Below are 12,894 nucleotides of genomic sequence, written 5' to 3'. Positions count from 1 at the left end.
AAGGCAGTGTTAAAGGGTCAAAAATAATAAGTGAAATTCAAACTTTTTTTGAAAATGTCTTACTAAATACCAAACGAATGTCCAAAAACGTCGAGTGTTTTAAAAAAAAAAAGAAAATTCAAACCTTTTTTTGGCTAAAAACAGTAAAGGCAAAATGTATGTGTTGAGTCTCTTATTTTCATTGAGAAAAATGCCAAGCTTAGAGTGTTGAGAGGTGATGAAAGAAAACAAGTTTCGGGCTCTATATTTGTGCCATCGGTTACTGTTTTGTCACCAAGACCATGATGCGATTTCAAAGAATCGAGTGGTGACAAGTCATCAAGGGGGCCTTATGACTTAAATGAGCTCAAATTCAAAGCCAACATCAAGCCGCATTTGATTCACAGAAGAGTATACCAAGAGTGGCACTGCGACAATAATTGGGTCTATTTTAAAAAAATGAGCGATTGATCTTGGATTTACTTGATTGTGTAGGATGAATGGTGTCGTATGAGGATCAAGAAGGCAAAACCACTAGTGGGGTGACAGGAGGAGATCCAACACATAGATGAAGCTGTGATCGTGATGAAGCCGAACGGTGAAGGTGTAGCACGTAGGATCAAAGTTATGATCACAAGGCGGTGCTAATGAAGGGAGGCTCTGCAGTACTATAAAACTAGGGACAAAGCATTAAGATAAGGACCACAACTGGCAACAAGTTTCAGTCTAGAGTGCAATATTGGAGGCTGGTGATCATGGAGCAGTGAAGAACGTGCCACAAAATCAGGACCAAAATGATGCTATTCCAAGTCTCTGGAAAGCATCAATAGAGATTAGAATGTTACAGAAGTATCGAAAATCAGAAGCGAACAACTGGAAATAGCAGAAAATTAGTTTGTGTAAAAGCAGAGCTGCTTTATTGTAAAGTGACTACCTATGGGCCCCATTAATGCAATTTAAAACAAGGGATACACAGGTCAATTATTTCTCAGCTACTTGATTGCAAAATTGATTGAGAACAGTTGCAGGTAGCTGAAGAAGCGGTGGAAAGGGGCAGCTGGGAAGTCATGAGAATTACTAGGTATGAGTTAAAGTTGCCAAGCTTCTAGGAGGATCACAACCACTGGATGATCTCAATCCTGGCCATTGATCTAAAATGTAAAAACTATAAAAGGCCAGTGCCTCTCTCTCTGTAAAGGGTTAGAAGGTTAGATAGTTAGAAATTTTAGATAGTTAGTAGATTAGGAGTAGAAGTAGAGTGGGACTGCTGAGCATAAATAGTTGTAATGGCAATTAGAACAAATAAATGGAACATTGAAGCACGGTGTTTTGTTGTTTGTCCTAGTTTGTTTGCATGGTTTCTTTTCATCTAGTTAGTTAAAGTTAGAGTTCACTGATTTTAATGGTAAAGTGTGAGGGTATTTGATGCGATTTCAGGTTCATACCATTGGGGTCTTGCTGACAATAGGTCTCTTTGCATGGTTAGTCTGAACCTTATTATTATCTTTAGTTCAACCGTAGGTGTTTGTCTCAAGTTATGCTAGAATTGGGTACTTGAATGAGTACCTACAGTCTGAAAATCCTTTATTCCCTTGGAGCTTGCACTATTCCTGTGGAGTTGTGAGTATATCTGTAATGTCCCCTAATAAATTCTAGTTCAAGTTCAACTAGAATATTATATTAATTATTTTATATTAATTATCCATTTCATTAATATAAATTAATTAATAATTAAATAAATTATTCTCAGGTTAATTATTTTATATTAGTATTTCTTCACTAATATAAACTAATTAATAAGCCAATAAACTATTGTTTATTTTGAACTGGAATAAGTTATCGGGTTGGTTTCCAAATAGTTCCTCACGGAACGGATTCCTTTCTAAATTCACTTTAAATGGAGGCACTGTTGGCAATGAAGGATAGTGGGAAATATCATTAGATTTGATAACTGGAAGAGAGAATTCATATTCATCTCTGTAGTTTCCAATAAGAAATATAGAGTATTCCTTTCGTCAATAATAATTGGCCTGTTGAGTTTTTTTTTCTATTGCTATTATATTCATGGCGGGATCAAAACAGAGGAAGTAACGACACGAACAGGTTCGGATTGATATAATCCTGTCATTCTTCACGGACGGAGGTATCGAGTTGCTTATTTGCCAATATACAAACCGTCTGGGAGGTATCGTGTTGCTTATTTGCTAGTATACAAACATGAAGATATCGTGTTGCTTGTGTCGTGTTTGCTAAAATCACGAGCCATTGCATAGACAGTTCGAAACACGAAGGATTGCGGGTCTGTTCTAACATCATCGGGGGGCTAAGGCATGGCTTGTCTATTCAACGCGGTAAACTACAAACCCGATATTGGGACTTAACTCATATACTGTGAAAACCGTGGAGAAATTGTCTTGCGTCTGTTATTGCTTGCTGTGAATGCTTCAGTGTTTCCGGAAAGAGCCGTTTCAGTGTATTATTTTGAGTCAGCACCGAATTGCCAATTTGGCTGTGAACGCTTCAGGTGCACAAATATTAAAATCTTTACCAGTTGCAAACTGCATATTCACTTCCTTTCATTTGCAGAATTAGGAACATTATTTGAAATGGTCAATAATTATTCCCCTATTATATCGAACAAGTATAAATTTGCTGTGAATTAAGCAAGAGGAAGGATGCAATTAAAACAGAACCATGTGATGAAATTTCCAGAAATTCAAAGATTCAATATCTTTATGTTTTATTAGCAATCTTTTGCTTGATTTGTGATATTTCTTTTCCCTGCAAATAAATTCAGTTAAGGAATTTTACAATATCTCTGGCTAAGCAGGAATTAGTTTGTTGGAAATTTGTCTATCCGCTACATCAATCATTACTATTGTTGTCCTTAGGTTTCCTAAATCCTATCCGTTTTGCTTTTATTTTCCTCAGTTCGAGAATCAAAGCATCGTCAGATGCAAACCAGCTTGTTGCAATATTCGTAAGCCCCCTTGTGTTTACTAGCAAAACACATCAAATTGCTGAGTTATTCTAAGTAGTCAAGACCTGATAGTTGGAACCTTGAGGTTGTCCCTATTGATCGTTCATAGCAGCATTAGGAACTTCCTTACTCAAGAGAGGATAGGATACTCGACATTCTATTCTATGTTGACAAGGGATTAGCGCATACTTTTCCCACATCAATAGGTTCATTGCCCTGAATAGACGTGAAGATCCATTCAGAGGCAAGGGCCATCGCTTGCAATTTCAAGTCGTTTAGAGTCTTTAGACCTAGACCACCAAGTGCTTTATAGGTAAACAATAGTATTTCCAAGAAACACAAATGTCCTTTCTTGCTGACCATCATCAGACCACAAAAAGTCTCTGAGAATTTTCTTTATTAAAGTGAACATTAGCAAAGAGCCAAGCAGAAGAGTGATAGATAGCATGAGAGGATAAGACCTTCTGAACAACTTGAGCCCTTCCAACCAAAGAAAGTAGACGAGTCTGCCATTTTTTAAGCTTATTTTCAATCTTTTTAAATAATCGTTCCCACATATCCTTCAGAGAGGGAGAAACAGCGAAAGATATACCAAGGTCCTTGGCAACTTTAAAGGGGTCAAACCAACCCCATCCTTTAGAAGCAAACCAGATAGGAGGAGTCTCATGCCAACCAATAACAATGGATTTAAGGGGGGCTACTTTGGAGCTAGAGGCCAAACAAAACACCTGTAGCCTATTGACGACATTATCAAAATTATTTTCAGATAGCTCAATGAATAGGGTAGTGTCATCTGCGAATTGAGCATTAAGGAGCAACTCATTATTTGGCAATGTAATACCCTTAAGGGGGGCTGAATAGAGTCGGTTCTTAGAATGTACTGAAGGGCATCAATTGCTATGACAAAAAGAGCAGGGGCAATAGGGCACCCTTGTCTGATAGATCTTTGCAAAGTGATTGGATCAGAGAGTTGACCATTAACATCAATTACTATGGAGGAGTCTTGAAATAAAATATTAATCTACTTACAAAATTTCGGAGGAAAACCAAAAGCTTTTAGCATGCTTAACATAAAAGGCCATTCGATCCTGTCATAGGCCTTTTCAAAATCCAGCAAAATCATAGTAACATTTTGGCCATCCCGCTTAGCCCAATGTATTCCCTCCCAGCTAGTAATGCAGTTCTCCAAGATATACCTACCTTTTATAAAAACTATCTATGTAATAGAAATTATCCTTCCTAATACATCAATCAACCTCCTAGCGAATGTTTTGGCCAAAATTTTATTGGATAGATTAAGTAGAGTAATTGGGTGCCAGTTCTTGATTTGATTTCTATCTCCATCTTTAAGGATGAGTTTGATTACCCCTCTGTTAATTGCCTTACCCAAGGTGTTAAAATCAAAGGCTGCAAGGTAAAGATCAAGTAGTTCCACATTGATCCAATCAACTTTCTTCTTATAGAACTCAGCAGGGAGTCCATCTAGCCCAGGAGACTTTCCATTAGCCAAGGATTGAATATTAGTTTTAATTTCCTGGATTGAGATGTCCATATTCAAACATTGAGCATCTTCCTTTGAGACTTTTTTTGGTATCAAATCAAATCAAAACACCATAGCCTCTTGACCATGGGAATCATGTTCATAAGAGAAGAGTTTCTGGAAGACGTCATGGAAGGCCCCTTTTAAAAAATCTTTATCATTAAAGGACTTTGCATTATAGTCTATTTGGTCAATGAACTCTCTGCCCTGCTTGTATCTGATAAGCTTGAAAAAATATTTTGACCCTCTATCTCCTTCATGCAGCCAGTTCATCTTGGCTTTGACTCTCTGCCCTTGGAATTTATAATTCTGGATCTTCCTCATCAATGACTTGCTTCTAATCATCTTTGATTCCAAACCTTGGTTAATTAGGAGCCTTATCTTGTAATTGGCCTTCCAGCAAGAGAAGGTTCTGATGTAGGATATAATCTATTCTATTCTTGTCCAAAGCCTTTTTTTTCCCATCATTTGAAATAAGTTCCTCCAGACAGAAACCAGGGACTCCCATAGAAGAGGATAAGGCACTGTCTTATTGAGTGATTTAGTAATATAGGTAACTGTTTGGAGGGCTCTCAAGCTGTCTTCATCATTAAGCAGTGACACATTAAGCTTATGCATACTAGGTCTAGGTGCAGCATTAGGGGAACTCAAGGCCTCCCAAATTACATTAGATAAAATGGGAGAATGATTTGACATAGAGGTAGGTATAACAGAAACCATATTGCCTTAACTGGGTTGCAAGAAGGAAAACACAGATCTATTGACATAATTCCTAGCCAATCTGCAATATATTCTACTGCCCATTGCCTTTCTACTTTTTTGCTTTCTAAAGTAGTTGTCTTAGTTTAGTCGCCTAGCTTAGCAGTAGTTTTGGAGCTTTTAACCTCTTACTTGAGAGAAGATGCAATTCAGTTTCCAGGTTGTGTCCAGGCATGAATTCCATGATGAAGGTTCGGAGTAAGAAATGTATGAAAGATTGAAATGTGGAATATCAATTGCTTTCCTTGGATTTCTGAAATAAAATTTAAGGGTAAAATCTTCACATGAGGGAGTCCGCTTCTCCATCCTTCCGTCCATCCATTTCAATTCTTCCTTTCGCCCATCCGTCCTTGATCACCTTTCCATCATCCTTTCATCCACCCTTCCTTTCATCCTTCACCCCTTATCCTCCATATCCTCTACACCTTCCCTAGCCGTGACATCCTTCATGCCTCTCTCTATTGTCCCTTCCTTCCATCCACCTCCATCTTCCCTCCTTTTTCCTTCATCTCCTTCCACCCTCCATCCTTCCTTCCCTCCTTCCATCTATCCTTTCCATCCATCTTCCTTCCCTTTCACCTTTGATTACCCCTTTTCACTTTCCACATCCTTCATTACCTTGATCCTTCACATCCCTTATGCCTCCCTTTCCACCTCACTTCCTACCATTCCTATCTTCCACCTACCTTTCACCTCCCTACCCGCTTACCTTCCTATCCTATCGTAACCCTTCACCTACCTAAACCCCATCCGATCCCTTCTACTACCCATCACCAACCCCTTTTATCGCCCAATATCCCATGATACCCATTCTTATTTCTCCCTTTCACCTTTCACCTTCCACATCCTTAACCCCTTTTACCTCCATCCCTTACTGCCTCCTTTCCTTACCACATCCTTTGCTTTTCTTTCCTTATACCTCCCATCTCCCATTTTCTACCCACCGCCAACTCCTTATTCTTCTTCCCTACATCCCCTGACATCCTTTACTTCACTTCCTTCACAACTCTTTCCCCGCGGAATGTCCTTACCTCATATCCCTTACCTCCTATCCACCGCGGCACCTTCCTTCTAACCACATCCTTCTCTCCCTTCCCACCATGGCATATCCTCACCTTACATCCCGCATCCCTATCTTCTTTGCGGCACATGCTTACTCCCCACATCCTTCACGTACCCCTCCACCATGACACATCCATACTTCATATCCCTCTCAAGTCTCCCACCGCAGCATGTTATCCTTCACTCCAAAGTACCCGATGGAAAAGCATAAGGGTGATGTGGCACCAGCAAGGATGTAAAGGAGGCCCCACTCAAAAAGGAGTCCCCTCATAAGTTTTGAAAACTCAAAAACCTCAGTAGGCATTTAAGAGTTTGGCGCTAGCAAGGATGAAAGAGGGGCCCACTTGATATAAAAGTTTTAATTCAATAATTTGAAGGCAAACATAGCGAAACGAAATTCTAAGTTATGAAAAGGCATAAAATAATAAAAAGAATTGAGTCAGCTTTCATTGGCATCGATTATGAACAAAAGCATTGAAAATTCGAAAACCTTAAAATATTAATAAAGCATTTCAAGAACATTAAGTCAGCTGCCATCTTGAGTAATGTAAGCGCCCAGCAAGGAAAGGGTAATTAAACATTATATTTATTAAAATCAAGTCGGCTCATGAATCAAAAGACACATCCTCTCACTCAATAGCGCTTATATAGGGGGAGTATTTTACTTCATTTCAAGCGTCATCCAATTAATCTTTCCTAGGTGTTTTTGATCAGCACTTGAAGGCACAGCGAAATACATCTAGGACTGTGATTTTTTGATAACAGAGACCAGCAAATTTCTTGATCAAGGAAGGCAATTTTGATCTGATAACAACACTTAATCTGATAACAACACTTAACGCCAAGGCAGATCCACTTCAATTTCTTTACTTCTGCAATCACACTCTGCAAATCTCTGCTTACTCCTTTGGTCTGGCAAGAATCACCTCACATACATTCATTTGTCAACAACTTCAAACAAGAATCATCATTGATGTAATAACCCCTAAGTTACCACCTGATGTAAAGTTATTTAATAATGCTAAATCAACTAAATAAGATTATTGTAAATACATGACTAATACAATAATATAAGTAATATATTAAATAGAGGAAATATATTTAATATATAATAAAGGAAAGTATTATTTAATATGTAATCTATTTAATATATACATATAATAAAGGAAGTGTTATTTATCATTTTAAATATATAATAAAGGAAGTATTATTTATTATTTAATATGTAATATATTTAAATGCATACATATAATAGAGGAAGTGTTATTTATTTTTAAATATATAATAAAGACAACGTATACCAAACTATACCCCTAAACAAAACTGTAACAAGCCCCCCCAATCACCCCGCACGAAGAGGTGCGAGGGCTGCGATTACCACCGCACCCCCTCATGCGGAAGGGGACCGTGGAGGGGTACAACCCTTCACGGGGTATTAAGGGGAGACAACCGCAGTAGTGAGGGGAGAGAAGGGAGGACGGGAGGGAGAGCAGTGGAAATATTCAGAAAGCGGGACTTCTGCTGCGGACAAATCGGTAAGGTGTAATATATTATCATTTACTAAGGAATATAATTAGTTAATGTGTTAATGCTCACTAATATATATCATTAAACATAGGTAAGGAATATGTGATGTTAATTGTTGTATATATTAAAGAATACAAGTAATTAATACACTAACTTACACACTAGGAAGGATTATGTAATACAATTGTAATTAATGAAAATGTAATGCGTAGGTTAATGAGGGTAAAGCACATTTGATATATATATGTGTTAAATGCATTAGGAATCCATGTTAACATAAAGAGGTGGATTATGAAATGAAATAGTACTAAATTGTCAAAAGGTATTATAAATGTAAACACATGTTGGAGGCTATAGGGAGGAAACTCCCTTAGTCTAAAGGAGGGATTATGATAATCCCTAGGGCAGTATATATACTGAATATCTATATGCATATGTATGGCTTGGTTGACTAAGTTCAACCAAGAAGAGGCGGATCTGGCCGATCCACTCTGAGGACTTGGATGATGGGATGCATCACCCAAAGCAAGGAATGGACATAGGGTCTTCCTTGGATAGCTTGGGTGTAAGAAAGACAGGAATCAAATTAACCTTCGATTTCCTGGAGGGCTTGGATGTAAGAAATTACATTCAAGACAGGAATCGGATTCACCTTCGATTTCCTGGAGGGCTTGGATGTAAGAAATTACATTCAAGACAGGAATCAGATTCACCTTCGATTTCCTGGAGGGCTTGGGACCAAGATGGGTTCCAAGAAGGCGAGCCTCACGACCACCTAAGACATATTGCCGTATGGCATTCGTATCCTTTTTAATAGATGAAAATTGTGATTATGTTAATTAAGTATTTTTGGCAAGTTAAATTTTATATATATATATATATATATATATATATATATATATCTGTCATATTCTAACAATCTGTTTTGCAGGATAGTGATCCCTAACTAGTAGGGACATTACAATTGACCTTATAGACAACAATTAGGTCGGTGGCCAGAACCTATAACCCTAAGCATCTAGGTTAACAATGCAGTCGGTCCAATCCTGACCGTTTAATCACATTACATAGGGTAAAACAATCTTGAACAAATCTCAAGACGTTCTCCATCGTCCGTTCTTCACCGCTTCTGGAAGCTAATAACCCATCACGCGCTCTCCACCGTTTACTAAGATTTTGCACATTCCCGAGGAAGATAGAATCAATCTTCTTCATGCAAGATCCTCAAGGAAATCCTTCACGCGCACAAGGCTGACGTGGCAATGCGATCTGATCTTCATTTCAATGCTAACTCATCACAGGATGTCGTCGGTCGAATCACACAGACTTGAAATGAATGAACCGGAAACCTTGAAGCTGAGACTACCAACCGGTAGTCATATCAAATGAAACCCCGATACAAACTTTGCATATACCGGTTCACTTTTTGCACATACCGGTTCACACCATCATACCGGTTCACTTGCCAGTTTGCTTACTTCAATATACCTGTTCACACTTCAGCATATTGACATCAATGACAACATACATTATCATCATGTCATCAAACTTTGCTCATATGCCAACACTTTGTGTTTGTGAAATGACTTCCAAACATCAAATAGATGAAGTTTAGGGTGAAATGCATCTTTGGGGGGCATGAAGGAATTAAAAAATGTTCCTTTTTTGTTTGGAAAGCACTCTTTTTGGTGTCTTGGGCTGTAGGTACACTTGGCTATGTCCGGGTAAGTCTCAGGTTTGCCCAGGGTATTGCTTGGGCGCCCGGGCAATACCTTGGGCGAAACTGGGGCCTTATTGGAACTGGACTGGTAGCCAGACCACACCATGACCTGCAATAGCGCTTGCATGGAAGGACCCGGTAGCACAGAATGAGAATATAGTGTAATGAAGTACCTATTGTAATTTACAGAGAAGTAAGGTTTTTTTGCGCCTGTAGCTACAAATTTGACAGAAGTCCTTGACTTTCAATAAATATAAATTATATGTTTCTTGATCTTTTCATTTCTCTCTATTTGTTTATTCAAAAGCCACTTAAAATAACTTAATTGTGTCGAATCAGTTTGGCAAATGTGATATTTGAAGTAGCATACTAGTCTTGAAGTTTAGTACTTACCTTTATATGTCTCTATGCAGTATTTACTACTTCCATTGTAGATCATTAATTGCATGATTGTGTGTGCACCTATATTTGTCTGACTGAAACATTGCTGATCTGGATTTTGCAGGCCATTCGCACAGGTTGGGTCCATCCCACCATCAATCTTGAAAATCCTGAGAAAGATGTGGTGAGTTGTTTTTTAATATTTTAATCTATAATAAGTCGCAGTATAAGATGCTGATTATTTGATTAATGCGACTGACTTTTTTTTTCAAATTACTGATTCTAGGATATGAACCTTATTGTTGGACCAAAAAAAGAGAGGTTGAACATTAAGGTTGCTTTATCCAATTCTTTTGGCTTTGGAGGTCACAATTCCTCTGTGCTTTTTGCTCCATATGAAGAATTTAATGAGAATTAGCTAAGTTACCCTTCTGCCAATAATTTATTATGCTATGTCCAAGGTTGAAATTGGTTGACCTTGAGGTTAAATTGCAGTTAAATATTTCAATGGAGATGTGTATGCAGTGACTAAGATTTTACAAATGTCATCTCCTCCTAGCATTGATGGGGAGTTTATATCCTTCTGAAAAAATTGTATGATGGTCAGTGTGTTTTGAAAAGGAAAAACGCTACATTAGTTGTGATTCATATTGTTCATTGTTATAACTATTCAATACAATAGATCATCTCTAGGCTTTTTTCATGAGAAAAAGTACAGTTTCTTCACTAAAGATAAATATTCCAAAAATTCTTGAAAACTATATTCAGATATTTATATTATTATATTAATGAATGTTTTAGGTGAAATCCACGGCAATGGCGATGAAAATGATAGATATGCCACTGGCTAGGACAGCTATGTGGGAAAACTTGGGCCAAATGTGGCTTCATAATAGATTATTTATGATTACAAGCTACATGCTTATGAATGATTTTAAGAAAAACTTAATTTGGTTGGACTCTTCTTAAATGGGTATATGAGTACTCTCGAGTTAAAGCATTGGCTGCAAGCTAGAGCCTACATCAAGTAAGTTGAATTTTGGATTTGTAGGTTATTATTAACATATTTTGTTTTTCTTCTTCATCATTTAACTCCTTATATTTGGAAATACTAGCATTTGCATAGTTTAAACCTAGAAAGTGCAATGTTTGTACTGATAAGAAAATGATGGTATTATTGATAGACATCATACTGATTGAGATGTACACAGCATTCTCACCATTTTTTATTTTGCCAGCAGGCAACCACCTTTCTGGCATAAGACAACATTTCCAGGACTGAATATTACGAAGACTATTTGTGCATGTAAAATAATATTTAATGGACAACAATATCACATAGAGATAAAGAGGAGTTAGTAACTGCGTTAGGCATTTCATAAAATTCTAAAAAGATGATACCGACCATTAATTTAATTATGTTGGGTAAAGATCAACTTTGGATAGATGTTATGAAGCTACTACACATTTATAAAATATATGGTATCCTGTGTCATACATACAAATCAAGTGAACTTTTAAAGTTGACAATGGACAGTGGGGGCTAAGGCACGTTTTCCATCCTTATTTTGATTTTATAAATACAAACAAACATTTTATATTCTGATTCAAGTATTGTATCTTTGAATCTGAGGAATTCATTCAATCCATCTTATTCATGCACTTGACCATCACCTAGTTTGGTTCTTGGGTCCATTGGCACACCACTTGAACTGTTTACTGTTCACTTTGTTGGTATCTTCATTATATTTATGCCTGTTTCGTCATAAATTGGAGAGCATTTGTGTAGTTGGGTGGTGACAAGTATGTTGTTTCTGAATTGGGTGCTGGTGGCTATATGGGATTCCCAAATGTTTTGCCCTGCCATGCATTGGGCATGGATTCGTTTCAATTTGGAATTCAAAGATCTACAATTCTTTAACTTTGTAAGGGATTTACAAGGCTTTAAAGCTGTGAGGAATTTGTGCCCAGTGCGAGACCTGCTTGCATTCCTCTATCCTTGTTATCCTTCATTCTGTTTGACTAAAATGGGTGATTATTGTTCTGTGAGTCGTAGAGAATGATGAGCTTTTTGTAGTAAAATCCATAGAGTTGAGAGCAGATTTGAGGGCAAATTGTTGGCAGGCATTGGATAAGGAAGCTCAAATTCTGCAGCACCTAGATTTCCCCTGGATTGTCAGGTGACTGGCCCGTGATCATACTGGGTAGAATGGGACTGAATGGGAAACCTGAGTTTGGAGTACATGGCAGGCTGCATGCTGAGATTTTGAAGAAATTTGGAGAGAGATTGGACGCATATCTGTTATTATGTCCATTTTTCTGGTGTGACACAACATTTCTGGGACTAAATTTGTTTATGAACATGAGACCGCTTTTCCAACACGAAACAACTTTTATGGCATTTTTGGTGCTTGAAAGTCCACAGAGAAGTGTAGAGCCTATTTGCTAATTATTTTATAATGTCTCCTAGGATTTGAACCCGGGGCTTTGTTTTGGAAGACCCAAGAGTTTTTTAACACTCCAAATGTTGGATATATATACATGGATGCAGAACTGCACTAACAATCTCTTTTATTATATTTGCATGTATAAAATCAAAGATAAAACCTGTTTCAGGATCTCTTCACTCTTGCTGGCTTCAACAAATGTCCTGGGTTCCATCTCTATCATAAGGCAGAAATTTACTTGCTCAGTGTTCCTAGATTTCCTTCTAGTTTTCACACCATCATTTTTGTTTCCAATGATTTGATCCTCAAGGTGATTCTCTTGCACATATCTTTTTGGGCTTTGCTAGGTGTTTCTTCTTCAATTTCACTCTCAGATTGATCTTCATCTTCAACATAAAATGTTTTATGGTTGCTTTATGGTTGCTTGAAGGTGTTCTGAGTGAATTTGGTGGAATAGATACCTCTCAGTCCCTTGCCACTAAGCCAAAGGTTGTCAATG

At 37.6% G+C, this 12,894-nt stretch overlaps 1 protein-coding gene across 9 annotated transcripts in view; it reads left to right on the top strand.

Annotated features, from left to right (window-relative positions):
* The window catches only part of LOC131065319 (3-oxoacyl-[acyl-carrier-protein] synthase II, chloroplastic), a 59,741-nt gene extending 48,587 nt beyond the window's left edge, over positions 1–11,154 (top strand). For 8 of the 9 annotated variants that reach the window (XM_057999791.2, XM_057999790.2, XM_057999794.2 and 5 more), the window contains 2 exons: positions 10,073–10,132; positions 10,750–11,154. In XM_057999791.2, coding sequence (XP_057855774.1) covers positions 10,073–10,132; positions 10,750–10,917 — 228 coding nt within the window. In that variant the 3' untranslated portion in view covers positions 10,918–11,154. Of the gene's footprint in view, positions 1–10,072; positions 10,133–10,234; positions 10,595–10,749 lie in introns of those variants that run through there. The other variant, XM_057999799.2, reaches the window with a different exon arrangement.
* The last annotated feature ends 1,740 nt before the right edge of the window (positions 11,155–12,894 follow it).

The sequence above is a fragment of the Cryptomeria japonica genome, chromosome 4 (assembly GCF_030272615.1).
Source record: "Cryptomeria japonica chromosome 4, Sugi_1.0, whole genome shotgun sequence".
Lineage (NCBI taxonomy): Eukaryota > Viridiplantae > Streptophyta > Pinopsida > Cupressales > Cupressaceae > Cryptomeria > Cryptomeria japonica.
The sequence above is the reverse complement of the archived record's forward strand: the minus strand, read 5'-3'. Positions and strand labels throughout refer to the sequence as shown.